We start from the raw sequence: 25,000 nt of genomic DNA on the forward strand, positions 1-25,000 counted from the left end.
CGTTCACCTGTGATGGAGAGGACAGAGAGCAGGTCAGGTTATTGGGTCTTCTGTGGTCAGGGAACACAACCGGGAACTTGTTGGCTTTCTAGGAGACAGTGTTTTAAAAAGTGTTCAGTGGTCTTCAGCAGCTGACCTGACCTCGACCCACTTGGTCTGGCAAACATGACTTATTCAGGCGCTCTTTATCTGTGGAAACTTCTACTCCAGGAAGTGGCCGTCCTCCAAGCCAAGCAGACTTTTCCAGCTCAGCTGCTCCTCTCTCACGCTGCTTATCGGAGCATGCACTGCTCTTTGGGACCTTTTTATTACCACTACTATAGGAGGTAAGAGTAGTCAGTGTACAGCTCGTACAGCAGCATTAAGATGTGTCGACACAAGTCTGAATATGCATTATGATTATTTATGACACTGACTTCAACATCTTGGACAGGAAATTAAAAACAATTTTTTACTGACTTCTTCTTCATGACGACATCACTGATTAAACTACTGCATGTTACTCTCCTTCTTACCTTCCTACCCTCCTTACTTCTTTCCTTCTTATCTTCCTTCCTTACTTACTTACTTCCTACCTTCCATACTTCTTATTTTCCTTCCTTCTCCCTTACCTTCCTTCTCATCTTCTTTCCTTCCTTCTTACATTCATTCATTCCTTCCTTTCTTCCTTCTTTGCTTCCTATATTCCTTCTTATCTCCCTTCCTTCCTTCTTAGATTCCTTTCTTCTTTCTTCCTTCCTTCCCACCTTCATTCTTTCTTTCATTCCTTCCTTCTTTCTTACTTCCTTCTTAACTTCATTTCTTCTTTCTTACTTCCTTACTACCTTCTTAACTTCATTCCTTCTTTCTTACCTTTCTTACTTCCTTCTTACATTCCTTTCTTCCTTCCTTACTACCTTCCTTCCTTCCTTCCTTTCTTCCTTTCTTCCTTCTTTGCTTCCTATATTCCTTCTTAGATTCCTTTCTTCTTTCTTCCTTCCTTCCCACCTTCATTCTTTCTTTCATTCCTTCCTTCTTTCTTACTTCCTTCTTAACTTCATTCCTTCTTTCTTACTTCCTTACTACCTTCTTAACTTCATTCCTTCTTTCTTACCTTTCTTACTTCCTTCTTACATTCCTTTCTTCCTTCCTTCCTTCCTTCTTACCTCCCTTACTTTCTCCTACCACCCATCCGTCCTTCCTTTCTTCCTTGCTTGCTTTGTCTTTCTTTCTTCCTTCCTTCCTTGTGTCCTCAATTGCTTCCTTCCTTCCTCTACCAACTTACCGGCCTTCCTTCCGAGCTTACTCCCTTTCTTTTGTCAGTCCTTCTTTCCTTCCTTTCTTTCTTGCTTTGTCTTCCTTCCTTCCTCATTTTCTTCCCTCAGTACTTCCTTTCTTGTGTCCTTGCTTGCTTCATTCTTTCTGTCCTTCCTTCCTTACTCTACCAACTCACCTCCCTCCCTTCCTGGCTTCCTCCTATTATTCTATTTGTCCTTCCTTCCTTGTTTCCTTACTCTATCAACTCACCTCCCTCTCTTCCTTGCTTCTTCCCTTTCTTCTATCTGTCCTTACTTGCTTCCTTCCTCTACCAACTCACCTCCCTCCCTTCCTGGCTTCCTCCTATTATTCTATTTGTCCTTCCTTCCTTGTTTCCTTACTCTATCAACTCACCTCCCTCTCTTCCTTGCTTCCTCCCTTTCTTCTATCTGTCCTTCCTTGCTTCCTTCCTCTACCAACTCACCTACCTACCTTCCTTCCTCCTTTACTCCCATCACACAGGTGTGTAATTGTGTTCAGGTGTGTAGGAGACACGACACTCTTCATGTTGAGTGTGTGTTTAACATTTTGGAGAAATAATCACGTAACCTATTGGAATTAATCTTTTCCCTCAAAGAACCGCATCTCCACAGTGCCGACAGCACTCGTGCACGCTATCGTCCTCATGCTTGACTTTAGACACAATTACCTTGCAAAGACATTTACTGTCCGTGTGTTGAAAGTAAAACTATACAAGCTGTACACTGACTACCACAACTTTGTAGATATAGAGATATCATCAAATAGAAGATGTGTGTGAGTATTCATTGAGTATCTACAAATGTCTAGATATAGAGATATCAAATGTGAGATGTGTGTGAGTATTCAGTGAGTATCTACAATTTTCTAGATATAGAGATATCATCAAAAGCTTGCTGAAACGTGAGATGTGTGTGAGTATTCAGTGAGTATCTACAACTTTCAAGATATAGATATATAATCAAATGGGAGATGTGTGTGAGTATTCAGTTAGTATCTAGAACTTTCCAGATATAGAGATATCATTAAATGTGAGATGTGTGTGAGTATTCAGTGAGTATCTACAACTTTCTAGATATAGAGATATCATCAAATGCTTGCTGAAACGTGAGATGTGTGTGAGTAGTTAGTGAGTATCTACAACTTTCTAGATATAGAGATATCATCAAATGGGAGATGTGTGTGAGTATTCAGTTAGTATCTAGAACCTTTCTAGATATAGATATATCATCAAATGTGAGATGTGTGTGAGTATTCAGTGAGTATCTACAACTTTGTAGATATAGAGATATCATCAAATGCTTGCTGAAATGTGAGATGTGTGAGAGTATTCAGTGAGTATCTACAACTTTCAAGATATAGATATATAATCAAATGGGAGATGTGTGTGAGTATTCAGTTAGTATCTAGGACTTTCCAGATATAGAGATATCATCAAATGTGAGATGTGTGTGAGTATTCAGTATTTACAACTTTCTAGATATAGAGATATCATCAAATGCTTGCTGAAACGTGAGATGTGTGTGAGTAGTTAGTGAGTATCTACAACTTTCTAGATATAGATATATCATCAAATGTGAGATGTGTGTGAGTATTCAGTGAGTATCTACAACTTTGTAGGTATAGAGATATCATCAAATGCTTGCTGAAATGTGAGGTGTGTGAGTATCTACAACTTTCTAGATATAGAGATATCAACAAATGCTTGCTGAAATGTGAGATGTGAGTATTCAGTGGGTATCTACAACTTTCTAGATAAAGATATATCATCAAATTGGAGATTTGTGTGAGTATTAATTGAGTATCTACAACTTTGTAGATATAAATATATCATCAAATGCTTGCTGAAATGTGAGATGTGTGTGAGTATTCATTGAGTATCTACAACTTTCTAAATATAGAGATATCATCTAACGGGAGATGTGTGTGAGTATTCAGTTAGTACCTACAATTTTGTAGATATAGAGATATCATCAAATGTGAGATGTGTGAGTATTCAGTGAGTATCTACAACTTTCTAGATATAGAGATGTCATCAAATGCTTGCTGAAATGTGAGATGTGTGTGAGTATCTATAACTTCCTAGATATAGAGATATCATCAAATGGGAGATGTGTGTGAGTATTCAGTTAGTATTTACAACTTTCTAGATATAGAGATATCATCAAATGTGAGATGTGTGTGAGTATTCAGTGAGTCTCTACAACTTTCTAGATATAGAGATGTCATCAAATGCTTGCTGAAATGTGAGATGTGTGTGAGTATTTAGTGAGTATCTACAACTTTCTAGATATAGATATATCATCAAATGCTTGCTGAAATGTGAGATGTGTGTGAGTATTCATTGAGTATCTACAACTTTCTAAATATAGAGATATCATCTAATGGGAGATGTGTGTGAGTATTCAGTTAGTACCTACAATTTTGTAGATATAGAGATATCATCAAATGTGAGATGTGTGAGTATTCAGTGAGTATCTACAACTTTCTAGATATAGAGATGTCATCAAATGCTTGCTGAAATGTGAGATGTGTGTGAGTATCTATAACTTCCTAGATATAGAGATATCATCAAATGGGAGATGTGTGTGAGTATTCAGTTAGTATTTACAACTTTCTAGATATAGAGATATCATCAAATGTGAGATGTGTGTGAGTATTCAGTGAGTCTCTACAACTTTCTAGATATAGAGATGTCATCAAATGCTTGCTGAAATGTGAGATGTGTGTGAGTATTTAGTGAGTATCTACAACTTTCTAGATATAGATATATCATCAAATGCTTGCTGAAATGTGAGATGTGTGTGAGTATTCATTGAGTATCTACAACTTTCTAGATATAGAGATATCATCAAATGGGAGATGTGTGTGAGTATTCATTGAGTATCTACAACTTTCTAGATATAGAGATATCATCAAATGGGAGATGTGTGTGAGTATTCAGTTAGTATCTACAACTTTCTAGATATAGAGATATCATCAATTGTGAGATGTGTGAGTATTCAGTGAGTATCTACAACTTTCTAGATATTCAAGATGTCATCAAATGCTTGCTGAAATGTGAGATGTGTGTGAGTATTCATTGAGTATCTACAACTTCCTAGATGTAGAGATATCATCAAATGGGAAATGTGTGTGAGTATTCAGTGAGTCTCTACAACTTTCTAGATATAGAGATATCATCAAATGCTTGCTGAAATGTGAGATGTGTGTGAGTATTTAGTGAGTATCTACAACCTTCTAGATATAGAGATATCATCAAATGCTTGCTGAAATGTGATATGTGTGTGAGTATTCATTGAGTATCTACAACTTCCCAGATGTAGAGATATCATCAAATGGGAGAGGTGTGTGAGTACTCAGTTAGTATCTAGAACTTTCTAGATATAGAGATATGATCAAACGTGAGATGTGTGTGAGTATTCAGTGAGTATCTACAACTTTCTAGATATAGAGATGTCATCAAATGCTTGCTGAAATGTGAGATGTGTGTGAGTATTAATAGAGTATCTACAACTTTCTAGATATAGAGATATCATCAAATGCTTGCTGAAATGTGAGATGTGTGTGAGTATTTATTGTCTACAACTGTCCAGATATAGAGATATCATCAAATGTGAGATGTGTGTGAGTATTTATTATCTACAACTGTCTAGATATAGAGATATAATCAAATGTGAGATGTGAGTATTCAGTGAGTACTTACAACTTTCTAGATATATATGTCATCAAATGCTTGCTGAAATGTGAGATGTGTGTGAGTATTCAGTGAGTACTTAAAACGTTCTAGATGTAGAGATATCATCAAATGTGAGATGTAAGTGAGTATTCAGTGAGTATCCACAACAAGAATCCAGCTGAGGTTTCATGCTGCTGCATTCATGACAGACGCAAACCTTCTGAACTTTCTGAAACGTTGGATTTAGATTTGTTTCCTTCATGCAGACTCGTCACAGTCCGTTGAAGGGTTCCTCCTCACCAGGAGCTGAACTTTGCTGGCCTTCCTCACAGAGGAGCCGTCTTTGCGGTCCGACCCACTGAAATGAGCTGCATCTACATGTTGGGCGTTCTCACCCGTGCGTCGTGCTCCAGGACGAAAGGCGGGATGTCGATCTGCTCGGGCTTGATGCAGGTGAAGAGCTGCTGCAGGCTGTCCAGGTAACGCACTTTTTCCTTCACGCCCGACACACTGAAGGTGGTGAAGAACCACGTGGACACCTTGGTTACAGAAGAGAGGGTCATGTGACCTGTTGTAGTGGCCTCCGCTTGGCACAATAGTGAGGCTGTTGCTCTCAAATGAGACTTGGACTCCAGTTTGCGCTCCATCGTTCATTTGAATTATGGGTTTTGAGACGTCAAGAAGATTTGTTCATTTTGACACGGAACAGTAAAAGGTGTTTTATGAAGTCTTACCTTGGAGCGGAATGTGGGATGTACAATGTAGAAGGCTTTTAGATTCTTCTTAAACCTGTGAGACAGAGAAGATGTGCTATAATAAATACATAAAAACAACATTAGGCAGAAAAACGTGAAAGACTGGATGCAGGGTTTATGACTTCAATGTCACATGACCTTTTTAACTCCAGTGTCATTTTTAACACTAAATACAATTAAATTCAAACCAAAACATTTTCCGGACTATAGAGCGCACCGGTATACAAGCCGCACCCACTCAATTATAGAAGAAAAAAACATTTTCCATATGGTAGCCGCACTGTACTTTAAGACTGTTTAGTAAGTTAGAATTGTTTTAGTTATATTGTAAAACGTACAACCGTCGAATGAAGAATCCTTTCGAGCAGAAAGGCTATGGACGGTTTTACTTCTGGTTTAAGGGATTAAACAGGAAGTACACTTTCAACCCGTAGCACCTGCAGTGGGTGAACTTGTCCGGAAGATGACGCCATAGCACAAACAACAACACACCTTTTCAGTGTCTGCTTGGGTTTAATGAAAACTATCCAACACAAAATATTATGGCCGTTAACGAAGAATAATCCATCAATTATCCGCACCGTTTTATAAGCTGCAGGGTTTAAAGTGTAGGAACAAAGTAGCGGGTCATTGTCCGGAATTTACAGTTATCAATATAAAATATTTGTTTGATATAACATTCGATAAAAATTTTTTTCCCTCTTTGTAGGAAGAAAGCAGAAGTATGGAAGCAAGGTTGGTTGCATGGACAAAGGCACTCGCTCTCTGGTAACCGAGCAACGCAGGAAGTGATCACTGATCAGTGGGAGTGACACGCTAACAGCCAATCAGGTAACAGTATCAATTATCAAGATTGGTTGATTCTTTGCATGGAGTGAGAAGAGAAAGTCAAAATGAAGAAATTGTAAATAAAAAAGCATTTTTTTCCAAAGGGACCATGGTCAGACCAATGTGGTCTGTAAATGATGCAAGGGGCTCGTCCCCAACCAAGACCACACCACCTTAGCCGCGCTCATCCTTTAGAGCACAGCTGTAACTTTCTGCCATTAAACCCGCAGAAATTGGTTCTTCTCAGGTTTCACTATGTTTGCATTTTGCACTATTTTCTTACACTTTATGAAGCATTCTAAACCTTCTAAATCCTAGGTGTCAAAGTCAAGGCTCGCGGGCCAGATCCGGCCCGCAAATGAATTATCTAATGCCCCCGGGATGATATTTGATTAGTATTAGAACTGGCCTGTGTTAGTATTATTAACTTACAATGGCATTCTTTTTGTATTGTTTCAGTTTCGTAAATTCACCAAAAACGTCACCATGGAGTCATTGAGTCTGTTTAGCTGATTGGAGAGCTAGCTTGCGCAGCTAGTGGGTTTATGACAATGACTTCTGTTTTGTTTGATCAGCCGTTTTACTGCCGTGTTACAGACACCGTTTGAAAACAATTCATGTATGTAAATAAAAATGTACAAAATATTCCTGTGTAAATAACTCATTTCACAACGTATATATCTGCGGCTTATAGTCCGGTACGGCTAATATATGGAAACTAGTGTTTTCCTTCTAAAATTTAGTGGGTGCGGCTTATAGACGTGCGTCTAATATATGGAACAAAATTGTTTTTCTTCTAAAATTTAGTGGGTGTAGCCTATATTGTGTGCTCTATAGTCCGGAAAATATGGTAAATTGTTTTGGTATTTAATAGAAAAATAAAATCCATCCCAGTTAAAATACATTATTTACACTAAGTTTCCCTGCATGAGTACGCATTAAATATGCTCCGGAGTTCTGGACAATTAAAGGTCAAATAGGCCAGTGAAGGAAGAATGAGAAGCGTAACGTCCGGTCACGTATGTGTTGTAACAGCACCAACGTTTTTAAAAGTCTTGAACATGTTGCCACTGTGAATGATGGACTCACAAACTGCACAGCCCACATTGCCAGTAAAAAGTGGAACATTGTGGTTCTGGGTGCGGGTCTGGAGCCCGGACGCATCTGAAGCAGATCAAGCGTCGGGATGGCTTGGTCCTGCCAGGCTCGGGCTCGCTTCTGCTGGCGGCCGGGCCAGAACAAAGTTAAAGAGAGGCGGAATTACTGCCCACTGAGAGCTGGGGCGAGTCCACGCTGGGTTTGGAAGTATTTATGGCAGATGAGATCCTGGCATGTAATGTGAAACACACAGTGGTTGGTCCAAGGGACGGACGGGAGAAGTTCGGTCGTTAGAAGCGGGATAATGATGTCCTGCAGTGCTTGCTGGGTCTGCAAGGTGCTTTAAAAAGGACCACCCAGTGGAAAATACACTTAGTACAGTGCACAGCTTGATAGCCTAGCACACTATAAAGCATGGGTGTCCAAAATGCGGCCTGTGGACCATTTGCAGCCAGTAGCAAATTTTTTGCTAGCATTCCAATATTAGCATGCTCAATTTTTTTTTTTGCTAATTTTGCAAGTATACACATCAGCGTCAAATATTTTGTTACTTGACAAATTATACATGTTATCATGCTATCTTTTTAAAAAAAATAATTTTGTAGGTGTACACCTCAGTCATATTTTGGTACTTAATGCACGTTACAGTTCGCATTTTAGCATGCTAGCTTTTTTAGCAATTTAACAGGTATACATGTCAGTGTCAAATATTTTGTTACTTGACAAATTATACCTGTTATCATTGTAGCTGTTTTTTAGCTAATTTTGTAGGTATACACCTCGGTCATATTTTAGTAACTGGTGCATGCGTGCATTTTTAACAAATATTTCAGGTACACACCTCAAGAGTAATATTCTTTGGTACTCGACGCATGTTACAGTTTGCAATTTGGCATGCTAACATTAGCATTATAGCTTTTTTTTTTTAGCTAATTTAGCAGGTATACACCACAGTGTTAAATATTTAGTTACCTGACAAATTAAAACTGTTAATATGCTAGCTTTTTTGTTTTTTTAGCTAATTTTGTAGGTATACATCTCAGTCGTATTTTACTACTTGATGCATGCTAATGTCAGCATGCTAGCATTTTCAACAACTATTTCAGGTTCACACCTCAGAGTAACATACTTTGGTACTTGACGCATGTTACAGTGCGCATTTTAGCATTCTAGCTTTTTTTTTTAGCTAATTTAGTAGGTATACACCACAGCATCAAATATTTTGTCACATGACGAATTTTAACTTTTATCATGCTAGGTTTTTTTCTTTTAGCGATTTTGTAGGCATACATCTCAGTCGTATTTTGGTACTTGATGCATGCTAATGTTAGCATCCTAGCATTTTTATCTTTTTCAGGAACACCCCTCAGAGTAATGTATTTGGGTACTTGGCATATATTACAGTTTGCATTTTAGCATGCAAACATTAGCATGCTAGCTATTTTTTAAGTTAATTCAGCAGGTATACACCTCAGCGTCAAATACTTTACTTAACTAATTATACCTGTTATCATGCTAGCTGTTTTAGCAAATCTTATAGGTATACACCTCAGTCATATTTTGGTACTTGATGCATGCTAATGTTAGCATTTTTAACATATTTTTCCAGGTATACTTTAGTGCTTGACACGTTACATTTCGCATTTTAGCATTGTAACATTAACATGCCAGTTTTTTTTAGCTAATTTAGCAGGTATACACCTCAGCGTCAAATATTTTGTTACTTGACAAAATTTGACCTTTTATCATGCTAGGTTTTTTGTTTTAGCTAATTTTGTAGGCATACATCTAAGTCATATTTTGGTACTTGATGCATGCTAATGTTGGCATGTTAACAGTTTCAACAAATTTTTCAGGTTTACTTTGGTGCTTGACACATGTTACATTTCGCATTTTAGCATGCTAAAATTAGTTTGCCAGCCTTTTTTTTTTTTAAAGCTAATTTAGTAGGTATACAACTCAGTCATATATTCAGGTCTTTCAGTGATGCTAAATGTTAACATGTTAGCATAGTACTGTTAGCATGCTAGCTTTTTTATTTTATTTTATTCATACATTTTGTTAGTTGGTGCTATCTGGTCAGCGTGCTGTTAGCATTTCAGCTCGGCTTTGGCTCTCCAGCATTCACACAAAATGTTTCTTTCAAAAAAATCTCTATATTGTACTGGTTTTGAAGGTGAAAACTACCAAAATGGTCGATGCATCCTTTGATTTGTCAGTGGAAAGAGTTTGGGCACCCCTGCTATAAAGTGATGCTAGACACAAAGTAACCATTGTGAACGCCTAATATTAACTTTTACTGCAATGGACGACATCTTTCTTCAATGTTACAAAAAAAAAGAAGCTTTTTTTGTGTTTACCTATTCTGGGAGTGGCCGTTCTCTGCCCACCAATCAAGATGCAGCATCATGTCTATCCCCACCCCTTTTGGTAGCCTAACAGGAGCGTGCAAAACTACCTGATTCTACCGTTTCAAATGTTTTCAGTTGTGTTCATATTTAAAGAAGATGCTTTTCGGAGAGTTTCTCCCTTTCCCCAACAAGTCCCTCCAAATTCTTAGAACCTTGGTCTTGTTCTTTAATGGCTTCTGTCTGCTTTTGCCAAAGTCTAAACACAGGCCCTTGGAACAGGAAGTGGAACTGAAGTTGAAGAAGAAGATGGAGGAGGTGAGGGCCAAGTGAAGGTTGGGGGTGCGTCCAACAGACACAGTGGAAGCTCTTCGTTCTTCAAAGTGTGGATCAAAGCCACTTTTTAAGCTCTCGTATCGGCGGCCATGTGACCCAATACCTTTGCAGTCTGCTGAAGTCATCGTCTCAACCGAACATTGACATTTGATGGATATTTATGGATGCTACATGACGGCTTCAGGAAGCCGTTTGCTGTACCTTCCACTCACACTCAAAGTTTCCACCCCCCGAGCGACACTCACTTGGCGTCCACGATGTCGTAGAGGTTCTTGAGGAAGTCCGAGTCCAGGTGGTTGTGATCCCCCGTCAGCGTGTGGAAGTACACCATCACGTACTCCTTGACCGTGATGTGGTCCATCACGTGGATGAAGTACAGCAGGGCCTGTGCAATCGTATTTATGTTATTTAAGGCTGCCTCTTACAATATACAATAATAATATATGCTAGTTAATCACATTTTGTCTGAAGTGAACTGCTAATTAATCGCGATTAATAGATCAATAAATCACATTTAATTCATATTGCCACATATGACTAGAAATGGGTGTCAAATTTGTTTTTTTTTGTGGGCACCGATCGAATTTCGTCAGTACTACCGGGTTTTGATTCACGCTAAATAAAACGGCGCAATGTTTCCGTTTGGTTCCAGACCGAAGACCGGCTCACGTAAACAATGCACTCTTAGTGGCACTCAGGGCCGACTCAGCCAAAGTCCCTCTAAGTAATCTTGCCATTTTCAACACCAAAATAGCAAGAAAACGCTCAACCGTAAAGTGAGGCTCCGCTCTTCCAAAATGCACTAGCTTGATGCTAACTTACATTGGATTTGCCATAGACAGGCCACTATTAGCATGAGCGATTTTACAAGGCGATTTCAACTCCTCCTACTGTGTTAATGAAAACTACAACCAAGATGGATGTTGCAATCAAACAGCTGGTGTGTAACAAGTACAATACTTACGGTATAAACACTTTGTAGGGCGCAATATAACACTTTTAGCTTCCTGGTAAAAGAGCTACTTCCTACATACCACATATAGCCTACACAGTACTGCCATCTGAGATGAGACTCAAAATATTTTAACAAAACGAGATTTAATAATTGTACATGTACAAAGATGTGAGCACCCTTTGAACAAAATTCCAATTCCAAAACCAAACCCGACCCAGCAACACTCAGAACAGCAATAAACAGAGCAATTGAGAGGAGACACAAACACGACACAGAACAAACCAAAAGTAGTGAAACAAAAATGAATATTATCAACAACAGTATCAATATTAGTTACAATTTCAACATAGCAGTGATTAAAAATCCCTCCTTGACATTATCATTAGACATTTATAAAAAAAAAGAACAATAGTGTCACAGTGGCTTACACTTGCATCGCATCTCATAAGCTTGACAACACACTGTGTCCAATATTTTCACAAAGATAAAATAAGTCATATTTTTGGTTCATTTAATAGTTAAAACAAATGTACATTATTGCAATCAGTTGATAAAACATTGTCCTTTACAATTATAGAAGCTTTTTACAAAAATCTACTACTCTGCTTGCATGTCAGCAGACTGGGGTAGACCCTGCTGAAATCCTATGTATTGAATGAATAGAGAATCGTTTTGAAATCGGGAAAAAAAATCGGTTTTGAATCGAGAATAGTGTTGAATTGGAAAAAAAAAATCGATTTTGAATCGAATCGTGACCCCAAGAATCGATATTGAATCGAATCGTGGGACACACAAAGATTCACAGCCCTAATTTCTACACTATATATAACCTTTGCCACACCTAGTGTATGTGTGTGACAATCATTGGTACTTTAACTTTTAACTTTAACTTTAGATTTATTCTCATCCACCAACCTCTTTTGGTTACATGTCCAACAACATGTCGACATGTACGACACAATTAATACTAAATCATTTACTAACATTATTATCATTGGAAACGTCATGTCAAATTCCATAACATGAATGCAAATAAATCAGACAAAGTTTCCTATTTGGCAACGCTATCCCGTAGCCACGCCCTCTGGGGTAATATACTTCCTGTGTTGTGGCCTCTGTTTACATCTGTTACGTCAAAAATATGCCTTCTCGCTGGATACTAACAAATGCTCTAGAACAGGGGTGTCCAAAATTTTTGACTTAGGGGGGCGAATTAGGCTAAAAAAATTTGGCCATTAATATGATGGATGTATAATAATTTAACTGGATATTTAGAGTATGTGAAAGTTCGACTCCTAAATTTTGTAATCCATCAGAAATATCAGGCAGCTAAAATGCGCCAATCATGGATAAGTGCGCAGAGAGTGTTTTGCATTTTTCCCATTATGCACTCTACTGGATTTAAATGGGTGTAATTTTGATTTTTTTAATGGTGTTTGGACGTTTTTTTATAATATCCACAATGTTCAGTGAGCAGGTGGTGTTATGTGTGACCATGTTTGTTGACCTTTATTTTAGCTGGAATGTTTTGTTTGTTTGCACCATGACTAGGGAAGGTTGTTTGGATTGTGTCATATAAGTGAATGCTGTGCTATTATTTTAAACTACTTTCAAGGGTCATTGGTCTGATTTACACACATTGTCCACAAGATGGCAGCAAATATGTAGCATTCAATGACTGCCTTGTATTTAAGATTAATTTAAAAGCACTCCGCGGTGCGATGCTTTGTTGAACTCATGACATCTCGCGGGCCAAATTGAAGAGGCTGGCGGGCCGTAGTTTGGACATCCTTGGTTGGGAACCAACAGTGTTTCGATTGTAACTGCCCAAATGTGATTAGCAGCAAAGTAGACAGCCGTCAACGTTGTGGCTCAGAGAGCGAACAGAGGTGACAACAAGTAAGTTAGCTAGCAACATTTATTAACACGCATGAAATATACCAAAAATTGGTACCGTAGTGGACCGGTATCGATTCCCAGGTACAGGGAATTGGTTTCAATATGTGAACGGTTTGTATCCCTACATATGATGTGCGATTAACGTGACGTTGAAGAAGATTAGCGTTATTACCGTGTTAAACTAGACAAAGAATATGGATGGAAAAATGGAAAATGGCCTCACCTTCTCGATGTCGATGAGAGTCACTGGAATGTTTCTTCCCACCACAACCGTCACTGTTCTGCCACACATATCCACACCTGCAGACACACACGTCGTTCTGTACTTCCTTAACGCATTTATGAAAAACACCTGCAGCTGTCCGGGCATTTAAAAGGAAAACATACAGTGCCTCCAAAAAGTATTGACAGCGCTTCACCTTTTCCACATTTTGTTATGTTACAGCATTATTTCAAAAGGGAATAAATAAATTTTTGTCCTCAAAATTCTATACACAATACCTACTTAACGTCAATTCCGGACTATAAGCCGCTATTTTTTAACTACACTTTGAACCCTGTGGCTTATGAAACGGTGTTGCTAATACAGTCTACGGATTTTTCTTAGCTGACAGCCGTGTTACAAATAGTTTTCCAAAAAAGACCAAGCAAATACACTGAAAGAGGGTTTAAATTGTATGTGCTATGGTGCCATCTTTTGGAGTTCGCGCACTGCAGGTGCTGCGGTGTCCTTCCATTTAGTGCTTTCAACCAGAAGTAGAAGTGCCGTTCCGTCTTCTAGCCGTCCAAAGCATTCCTACTCGTATGGATTCTTCATTCATCACTCCAAGCTACGTTTGTACGTTTTACAATATAACTAAAACAATTCTTACCTACTAAACCGTCCCATGTGTGACGTCCGTAGGAGTCTTTTCATGCGTGTGCAGCGTCGTTAGCATAAGCAGATATGCTAACACGGTTACGTCTCTCTGTGTTAGTATTATTAACTTGCAATGGCATTCTTTTTGCATTGTTTCAGTTTCACAAATCCCTCAGTAAATTCATCAAAACGTCACCGTGGAGTTATTGAGTCTGTTTACCTGATTGGAGAGCTAGCTTCTGCAGCTAGTGGGTCCATGGCGATGACTTCTGTTTTGTTTCATCAGCCGTTTTACTGCCGTGTTACAGACACCATTTGGAAACAATTAAGGTATGTAAATAAGCATTTACAGGATCTTTCTGTGTAAATAATTCATTTCACAGCATAAATATATGCGGCCTATAGTCCGGTGGGGCTAATATATGGATTTTTCCCCTAAAATGTTGTGGGTGCGGCTTATATACCGATGCACTCTATAGTCCGGAAATTATGGTATATACATGTGATTTCTTAGTTTTTTATTTATTTATAATAAATTTGTAAAACATTTGAAAACCTTTTATTTTTTGACATTTTCATTAGGGGGTATTTTGTGTAGAATTTTAAGGGCAAAAATGAATTAGTTCCATTTTGAAATAAGGCTGTAACATAACAAAATGAGGAAAAAGTGAACACTGCATTGGTAGAATGATAGTAGGCGTGTGCATGCAGAGAGTGGATGTCTGTAGGGAGCTAGACAGAGTGCAGAGAGCTGATTGGTGCTGATGGACTGGTCTGAGGTCAGAATGCAGAACAAATCTGCCCCCTACTGGGCATACAAGTAAACTGCAGCAGTAGAGAGAAGCGGAGAAGCTGTAGTGCCTTCACTGACCTCCGACCTTGTCAGTTATGCAGACGTACCTGTCTGATATAACGCTTTCAGAGCGGCGATGTCTGACAGGTCCTCTGCTCTGGCTCGACACAGCCAGCGGTTGTAGCTGAAGGAGACACACCAAGAAGATAAGCGAGGGTAGTAAAAGAAAAGTTGAGGTCAATCCATCAGACACAACGAGCCCTATGAACCCCATTTGGACGCCCTGCTGCTTTTCATTTGTGTTGTTGGCTGCTCCTTCTTACTTCCTCTGGTGCTGCTTCTGCACGGCCGCCTCCGACATGTGACCCTGCAGGATCAGCTTGCGCCGCTTGTCCACGTCTCCCTCCATGCGGGCGAAGGCGTGGTTTCCCACCTGACCCAGGTCCGAGTCCAGGTTGTCCTCCTCGTAATCGTCTGCGCAGAAAACAAATAACTGCTGTTCGTGCGGGATAAAAAAAAAAAAAAGATGCTGTTCTACCCAAACAAGCGTGTTCTCAGGATTAGTCATGTCACAGCTGAATCATTTACTGTGTGTGTGTGTGTGTGTGTGTGTGTGTGTGTGTGTGTGTGTGTGTCCAGATGTTCTGCTGGCACCATGAGGATACTTCTCATCCCATCCAAAGAACTCTTGACTGACTCCAGTCTCATGCGTGGTGTCGTCTGCTCGGTGGACTTTATCAATGCTGTGCGGCCATGTTGGCACCCTAACAGAGAGACAGCTTGCCCAAATGTACAGTGGATCCCCCATTTGTTATTTGCTACCCGATATTTGATCAAAAATATATATGTAGTGTAGATTTCATTTGACTTTATTTGTGGGGAAACCACACCCATTTGTGACTTTTCTGTGCAAAAGCTAGACCGTTTTTTTCCCACAGTAATTTCTAGCTGCAACACTAACTCAGACTCCAGTACTAGCACTTGGTCTAGCACTAACACCGGTACTAGCTACTGTACTAGGTCTAGCACTAATACCAGCACTAGCTCCTGTACTAGGTCTAGCACTAGCACTAGGTCTGGCACTAACACCAGTAGCAGCTCCTGTACTAGGTCTAGCACTACCTCTAGCCATAACACCAGTTTTAGGTCCAGTACTAACTCTAGCACTAGCACTAGGTCCAGCACCAATACTCGCTCCAGTAGTAGCAACAGTACTAGCTCAATTACTAGCTCCAGCACTAACACCAGTACTAGCTCCAGCAAAGCACCAGCACTAACACCAGTACTAGCTCTAGCACTAATACCAATACTAGCTCCAGCAAAGCACCAGTACTAGCTCCATTACTAGCTCCAATAAAGCACCAGTACTAGCACCAGCACTAACACCAGTACTAGCTCCAGCAAAGCACCAGCACTAACACCAGTACTAGCTCCAGCACTAATACCAGTACTATCTCCAGCAAAGCACCAGTACTAGCTCCAGCAAAGCACCAGCACTAACACCAGTACTAGCTCCAGCACAAACACCAGTACTAGCTCCAGCAAAGCACCAGTACTAGCTCCATTATTAGCTCCAGCACTAACACCAGTACTAGCTCCAGCAAAGCACTAGTACTAGCTCCAGCAAAGCACCAGCACTAACACCAGTAGTAGCTCCAACACTAATACCAGTATTAGTTCCAGCAAAGCACCAGTACTGGCACTAATACCAGTACAAGCTCCAGCAAAGCACCAGTACTAGCTCCAGCACTAACACCAGTACTAGCTCCAGCAAAGCACCAGTACTAGCTCCAGCAAAGCACCAGTACTAGCTCCAGCAAAGCACCAGTACTAGCTCCATTATTAGCTCCAGCACTAACACCAGTACTAGCTCCAGCAAAGCACCAGTACTAGCTCCAGCACTAACACCAGTACTAGCTCCAGCAAAGCACCAGTACTAGCTCCATTATTAGCTCCAGCACTAACACCAGTACTAGCTCCAGCAAAGCACTAGTATTAGCTCCAGCAAAGCACCAGCACTAACACCAGGACTAGCTCCAACACTAATACCAGTATTAGTTCCAGCAAAGCACCAGTACTGGCTCCAGCACTAATACCAGTACAAGCTCCAGCAAAGCACCAGTACTAGCTCCAGCACTAACACCAGTACTAGCTCCAGCAAAGCACCAGTACTAGCTCCAGCAAAGCACCAGTACTAGCTCCAGCACTAACACCAGTACTAACTCCAGCAAAGCACCAGTACTAGCTCCAGCAAAGCACCAGTACTAGCTCCAGCACTAACACCAGTACTAACTCCAGCAAAGCACCAGTACTAGCTCCAGCACTAACACCAGTACTAGCTCCAGCAAAGCACCAGTACTAGCTTCAGCAATGCACCAGTACTAGCTCCATTATTAGCTCCAACACTAACACCAGTACTAGCTCCAGCAAAGCACCAGTGCTAACTCCAGCACTAGCACCAGTGCAACCTTCAGCACTAACACCACTACCAGCTCCAGCACTAGCACCAGTACTAGCTCCAGCACTAACAACAGTATTAGTAGTGTTATAACACAAGTTATAATACTAGTTGTGTTATAACACAAGTTACTATACTAGTAATGTTATACCACAAGTTACTATACTAGTAGTGTTATAACATGTTATTATACTAGTGTTATAAATAAGTATTTTTTATGGGTGTATATATTTTTGCAGTTTTCCGTTATTCGCACGGGTTACATTCCGAGCTCATGCTGGCAAACAAAGAGGATCCGTGCTGTGACACTTTTATCTGGAAATGTGTGAGCTTGACATGATGGCGGGTGGGGTATGTTGTGCTGGACTACAACCAGGTGTGTTTGTCATCCACATCTTGTGTCGTCTGTCAAGACCTCGCACAGGTGTACCTAACGATGCGTCCCGAGTATGCATACTTTCCAGGCTTCCCGGTTTCTCGGCGATGCGGATCCGCCTCTCCGGCACGACCGGCTCGCCCTCGGAGTTGCCGATGTTGGCCGGGATGAGGGGCAGACACGCCCTCTCCTCCCGGTCAGAGCGGGGGTAGTACAGCGGAAGCAGTTTCTTGTACACGGGCTGCGGAGACACACAGAGCACGGGGTCAGTTCTTGTCTAGGGCGTGGATGAAATGCTCAGCCAAGTCGGACCTCCTCTGCGTCGGACACGGCAAACACCACCGCCTCCATGCTGCTGCCGTGCTTCTCCAGGAACCTGCGCACTGTTCCTGCAAACACAGCATCTGTTGAACACCTTCTCGACATACACATCATGGCCACTAGAGGGTGTGATTTCCTCATTTAGGTACTATTCAGGTGAGGGTTGGCTAAACTTTCTCCACTGAAAAATGACAGCATGTGGGGGCCATTTTGATATTTTTTATTTTCAAAACTAATACAATATTTTGATTTTTTTTAATCTTCAAGCCTCCCCTCAAGTTTGGTTCTGTGGACCGAAAAGGGTCCTCAGTCATACAAATGTTAAAAATAATTACATTTTATTGACAATAATCCATTCTAATAATAATAAATATTTTTTTATTATTATTAAACGTTTACAGTAAATCTCTAGATCAACTTCAGTCAACTTATGTCGATATAACATAAAACTAAAAATGTTTATGTTTTATGCCCTTTTTGTCAAAGAAAACTTAGGTTTTTATATATATGGCCAAAACACAGAATATGCTATATTTTCCCCAAAAATTGTTTCTAAGTGAAATATTTGATGTGAAGTAATTGGAGCCTTAATTAGGCCAATAATTTATAACATTGATTTTGACTCATGATTATTTTTTGAGCAACAACAGTTTTTTTTTTTTTTAAATCCCACTAAAATTATTGGGGATCCAAAAGGCCCCCACTTATAAAAGTGTTAAAAATAAATCATACTTATTTTATTATTGTCCTTTTGACTTTTTTTCGGGTTTGTTTTATGCCCTTTTTGTCAATGACAACCTTGTTTTTTGGCAAAAACGCAAAATATGCAATGTTTCCCTTAAAATAATTTCAAAGTTGAATATTTGATGTGAAGTAATTGGAGCCTTATTTAGGGCAATAATTCATAACAACATTTATTTTGATTCATTATTATTTCTTGAGCAACAACTGTTTTTTTTTCTTTAAATCCCACTAAAATTCTTGGGCATCCAAAAGGGCCCCACTCATACAAGTGTTAAAAAAAATCTGACTTTTTTTTCAAACTTTCAACACTTAAGTGTCTAGATCAACTTTAGATCCATATGTCCATTTTTAGTTTTTTTTATTATACTTTTTTTTTTTTTTCAGGGTTTGTTTTATGCCCTTTTTGTCAAAGACCCACCAAATATGCAATATTTTCCTTTCAAATAATTTCAAATTGGAATATTTGATGTGAAGTAATTGGAGCCATAAATAGGTCAATAATTCCTAACAATTTTAATTAATTATTATTTTTTCAGCAATTTTTTAAACAAAAAATCCCACTAAAATTCTTGGACATCTAAAGGTCCTTACTAATAAAAGTGTTAAAACAATAAGTCATACATTCTCTTTTACTTTCAACACTTAAGTATCTGGATCAGGGATCCTAAAACTTTTGTGACCAAGTACCACCTCAAAAAACACTTGGCTCTCCAAGTACCACTAAAACGATCAACATTAAAATACAGTAGGCCTAAGTATTCATTACAAACGAGGCAGAAGTTTTATTTAACAATTATGTTTCATATCATTGTTACGTGCAGCTTTCTCTGACAATGTTCGTCTTTGTTTACATGTGTTGATTGGGAAAGGGCGGACATGAGCGGAGAATGTGGAGAACATTCGGTTCCCACGCGTGTTGAGTGACAGAAATGAGTAAGACGGTTCTGTATGTGTCTTAATTGTTTATTTTGGCGTCGCCTACAGTCGTCAAATTGTAACGACTTCCATGTTCCATGACTTGAGTGCTGATTAATTTTTGATAACGGCTCCAGTCACGTCATTACGTTTTTATTTAAGTGATTCATCGGTGTACTACTAAATGGCGCCCGCGTACCACAGTTTGAGAATCACTGCTCAAGATCACTGCTTCTTAACCACAGGCCCATTGTTGGGCTGCGAACTATGAGACTGGCTGCTAAATTAGCCAAGAAAGTATGTATCCCAGAATTAATTTACTAAATGAACCCTCGTGGGTCAGTCCATGCTGTCGGGGATTTGAACGTCCATCATGCTAACCACTGCACTAAACAGCCAGGCCTTCAAACCAGTTTGCCACTTTTGTTAAAAAAAAAGTGTCTGCGACAAGAATACCTATTTAGCTAATTTCGGGTACAAATCAATCTTTTTTTGTTTCCAATAAAATGTACTTACTGTATTTTCCGGACCATAGGGCACACCGGATTGTAAGGCGCACTGCCGATGAGCGGGTCTAGTCAGCTTTATTTTCATACAAAAGGCACACCGTAATGTAGGGCACATTAAAGGGGTAATTTTTAGAATTTTTTTCTAAATGTAAAACACTTCCTTGTGGTCTACATAACATGTAATGGTGGTTCTTTGGTCAAAATGCTGCATAGATTATGTTTTACATATGATCTTCAAGTCTCTTTCTGACAGTCACTTCAGGATGCGCCGTTTTGTGGGCGGTCTTATTTACGTGGCTCAACTTTGGCAGCCTCTTTTCCCCGTCAACTTTGTTGTAGTAGTGAACCGTGCAAGGACGGGCGTGGAAGAAGTGTCAAAAGATGGAGCTAACTGTTTTAATGACATTCAGACTTTACTTAGATCAATAACGGAGCAGCATCTTCTTATCCATGGCTCACTAGTGCAACATTGCCGGAAATGTGTCGGAACTTTCTAATAACTAAAGTTCCTTGGGTGAATAATGTAAACTCACCACAGCCGTATGTTTTAGCGCTTTCATAGCAAGTTTACTGACAGATATAAGTTAGAACATTACACTACTTTATATTAGAAATGGCAACAGCGGAAGATGAATGCCCCGTAAAAAGAAGATAGAGAAAAAGAAGAAGCTTATCGATTACCGTGTCGGCACAGACTAAAAAGGCGGATGCGCGCACATTTTCAGGACTTATGCAGAGCCCAAATACAGATCAGCAGGTACCAGAAGGTAAGAAAAGTTGCTTTTGTATAATATTGCCAAACAAAACGCCAGATAATATGTCTTACCTTATACACACACCATAATAATACTCGTATGTTGAAGCACAGTGCAATCCATTAAGCGGAGCAGCTTCATAGCTTACCAAAGTCGTACTAAAACATTTTGATGGATTGTCGAGCGCCGTGTGAAATGTTCTATATTTTCAATGGAACATATACAATTTTGGTGTTTACTTGAGTCATACTGCAGTCTACACGTATCGCTTATGTGTGACCGCCTTCATATTGCAGTCTACACGTATCTCTTATGTGTGACTACCATATAGTGGTCACACTTATCATTTCACCATGTACCAAATAAAATAGCTTTGAGGTCGGTAAGCACAAACTAAATGATTCCGTACATTAGGCACACCGGGTTATAAGGTGCACTGTCGAGTTTTGACAAAATGAAAGGATTTTAGGCGTGCTTATAGTCCGAAAAATTCTGTATTTATTTATATGACTCATAGATGTAAACATTTTTTTAGGAAATAGTTGTTTTTTTGGCCTCTTCTGAGGTTCGAACCCACATCAGTGGGATGAAAGGCATGTGTCTTATCCTCTCAGTTAAACTGCCTAGCTGTCAAAATGATGTCCAACTTTAAATGTTAAAGAGAGCGAATCAGCAAAAGTATTGCTTTTTTTCCAGACTAAATAAATGTTTTTTTACTACAACACATTTTTTTGACAGTGTGGAATATCTACTTGCAGTTTGTCGGAATAAAAATGGCAACCGTAAGTGAGAATGGTGGGAGGAGTACAAATAATTGTCCAATATTTTGGAATATCATGAATATTGTAAAAACTGGGAATTGTTTAGGTTAAAAAAAATACCACGTTTTTTTGTCGTAATCAAGACAAATATTTCAATGGTGAAATGGTTGAGAAAAATATAACAATTACGATTTAGTTTAAAACCGGTTGTATTGGGGAATGTTTGTTGAATAAGCACGCATGTCCTGAAAGCGCTGAACGTTTTGACGCTTGAACGGGATCAATTGGATGAACGGTTTGGGAGTTAGAGGAAGAATAATAATTAGATGAAATTTGGTGCAGAGTAATATAGTAGCGTGGCCCCGGGGCCTCACTTTTGACACCTGGTGTTAGTGGAAATGGATACTAATGAATTGATGACGTGATACGTGTGTGTCTTACTGAAGGCGATGTGCGTGGCGTCCTCCAGAGGGTACCCTCGTTTGGCCGTGCTGACCACGCAGAGGCCGACGGACGCCATCGACTGTTCCCTTGGCAACACGAGAGACAGTGTCAGGTCAGTTCCCAGGTTCTGAGAGTGTTTTCTGATGATGAACGAGACGAGGGAGACAACTTACGAGGCCAACTGCAGGATGTTCCTGTAGCAGCTGTACAGCGAGCTTTCGGCCGCCGTCCGGTACTTGGCTTTGTACTTTGGTCCCACCGTGTGGATGATGAACCTCGCAGCCAGGTTGAAGCCTTTGGTCTGCTTGGCCTCGCCAGTGCGGCATCCTGCGCAGGAAACAGCGGTTAAGGTCACGGACGCGACAGCTGCACGCGCCGCTAACGTGAGTCGAGAAGAGAAACCTTTGAGTTTCACCAGCTCGTCTCTCAGCTCGGGTCCCGCCAGCTGATGGATGCGGCTGGACACGGGGTTCTTGTCCGTCAGCAGCTCGTTGCTGGTGTTGGTGATGGCCGTGCAGCCCAACAGCGCCACGTCGCCCGTGCTGCGGGACAGTTGTTGTTACGTGACTGTCCTCTAGTGGCAGCCAGCAGTATAGACAATACTAGTAGCAATATAGGGACAGTGATATAAGTCATACAGGGATAGCACTGTAATATATTAACAGTGATGTAGTGAAAGTAATATTAGTAGTAATATAAGTAATACAGTAAAAGTATTATTACTGATAGTATAAGTAATATGGTTACAGCAATATAAGTCATATAACAATGCAATATATTAACAGTAATGTAGTGACAGTAATATTATTGATACTATAAGTAATATGATGACAGTAATATTACTTACAATATAAGTAATATAGGGACAGTGATATAAGTCATATAGGGATAGTACTGTAATATATTAACAGTAATGTAGTGAAAGTAATATTAGTAGTAATGCCAGTAATACAGTGACAGTAATATTACTTATAATACACGTAATACAGTGACAGTAATATAGTGATAGCACTGCAAAATTCTAACAGTAATGTAGTGACAAAATATAAGTAATGTAGTCACAGCAATATACAGTCGTGGTCAAAAGTTTACATACACTTGTAAAGAACATAATATCATGGCTGTCTTGAGTTTCCAATAATTTCTACAAGTCTTATTTTTTTTGTGATAGAGTGATTGGAGCACATACTTGTTGGTCACAAAAAACATTCATGAAGTTTGGTTCTTTTATGAATTTATTATGGTTCTACTGAAAATGTGACCAAATATGCTGGGTCAAAAGTATACATACAGCAATGTTAATATTTGGTTAGATGTCCCTTGGCAAGTTTCACTGCAATAAGGCCTGCTTGGTAGCCATCCACAAGCGTCTGGCAAGCTTCTGGTTAAATTTTTGACCACTTCTCTTGACAAAATTGGTGCAGTTCAGCTAAATTTGTTGGTTTTCTGACATGGACTTGTTTCTTCAGCAATGTCCACATGTTCTCAATGGGGTTTTTAGGTCAGGACTTTGGGAAGGCCATTCTAAAACCTTAATTCTAGCCTGATTTAGCCATTCCTTTACCACTTTTGACATGTGTTTGGGATCATTGTCCTGTTGGAACACCCAACTGCGCCCAAGACCCAACCTCCGGGCTGATGATTTTAGGTTGTCCTGAAAAATTTGGAGGTCATCCTCCTTTTTCATTGTCCTATTTACTCTCTGTAAAGCACCAGTTCCATTGGCAGCAAAATAGGCCCAGAGCATAATACTACCACCACCATGCTTGACGGTAGGCATGATGTTATTGGGATTAAAGGCCTCACCTTTTCTCCTCCAAACATATTGCTGGGTATTGTGGCCAAACAGCTCAATTTGTGTTTCATCTGACCACAGAACTTTGTCCATGTGATCAGCAGCAAACTTTAGACGAGCCTTAAGGTGTCGCTTCTGAAGCAAGGGCTTCCTTCTTGCATGCTAGCCTCTCAGTCCATGGCCATGCAAAACACGCTTGACTGTGGACACTAATACCTGTGTTCCAGCAGCTTACAATTCATTGCAGACCTGCTTTTTGGTGGTTCTCGGTTGACTCTTGATCATCCTGACCAATTTTCTATCAGGTGATAGCTTGCGTTTTCTTCCTGATCGTGGCAGTGACAAAACTGTGCTATGCACTTTATACTTATGAACAATTGTCTGCACAGTTGCTCTTGGGACCTTAAGCTGCTTTGAAATGGCTCCTAGTGACTTTCCTGACTTGTTCAAGTCAATGGTTGTTCTTTTCAGATCTGTGCTGAGTTCCTTTGACTTTCCCATTGTCGCGTTTGTAACCAAGTCTAATGACTGCATCACATGAGCCCTATTAAATGGGCTCAGAGAAGTCGACAGGTGTCGTCAATCATAATCACTCTCATGAAGTTAAGAGGTCATGCCATGAAGCTAATTTGATTTAATTGTAACTTTTCTACATCACCAAAATTGATACTGTATGTTGCTGTAGGTATACCTTTGACCCAGCAGATTTGGTCACATTTTCAGTAGACCCATAATAAATTCATAAAAGAACCAAACTTCATGAATGTTTTTTGTGACAAACAAGTGTGTGCCCCAATCACTCAATCACAAAAAAATAAGAGTTGCAGAAATTATTGGAAACTCAAGACAGCCATGACATTATGTCCTTCACAAGTGTATGTAAACTTTTGGCCACGACTGTAAGTAGTATAGTGACAGTAATATCAGTAATATAGGTAGTAGAGTGACAGTAACATAAGTAATATAAGTAGTACAGTGATGTATTATAAGTAATTTAAGTAGTTTAGTGACAGTAATATAGGTGATATAAGTAGTATAGTGACAATGATAAGTAGTATAGTGACAGTAATATAGGTAATATGAATAGTATAGTGACA

General features: G+C 39.6%; 1 protein-coding gene across 1 annotated transcript in view; it reads right to left on the bottom strand.

Moving 5' to 3' along the window:
- Window positions 1-5,328: 5,328 nt before the first annotated feature.
- The window catches only part of LOC133659227 (ganglioside-induced differentiation-associated protein 2-like), a 27,480-nt gene continuing 7,808 nt past the window's right edge, over window positions 5,329-25,000 (bottom strand). Inside the window, exons 3-13 of the mRNA XM_062061961.1 lie at window positions 22,511-22,650; window positions 22,282-22,435; window positions 22,106-22,194; window positions 17,972-18,048; window positions 17,741-17,900; window positions 15,149-15,299; window positions 14,933-15,009; window positions 13,397-13,473; window positions 10,565-10,704; window positions 5,689-5,743; window positions 5,329-5,493 (exon numbers count right to left, since the gene is read on the bottom strand). Of these exons, the coding sequence (XP_061917945.1) occupies window positions 5,329-5,493; window positions 5,689-5,743; window positions 10,565-10,704; window positions 13,397-13,473; window positions 14,933-15,009; window positions 15,149-15,299; window positions 17,741-17,900; window positions 17,972-18,048; window positions 22,106-22,194; window positions 22,282-22,435; window positions 22,511-22,650 (1,285 nt within the window). The remainder of the gene's footprint in view (window positions 5,494-5,688; window positions 5,744-10,564; window positions 10,705-13,396; window positions 13,474-14,932; window positions 15,010-15,148; window positions 15,300-17,740; window positions 17,901-17,971; window positions 18,049-22,105; window positions 22,195-22,281; window positions 22,436-22,510; window positions 22,651-25,000) is intronic.

Source organism: Entelurus aequoreus, linkage group LG10 (genome assembly GCF_033978785.1).
Source record: "Entelurus aequoreus isolate RoL-2023_Sb linkage group LG10, RoL_Eaeq_v1.1, whole genome shotgun sequence".
Classification (NCBI taxonomy): domain Eukaryota; kingdom Metazoa; phylum Chordata; class Actinopteri; order Syngnathiformes; family Syngnathidae; genus Entelurus; species Entelurus aequoreus.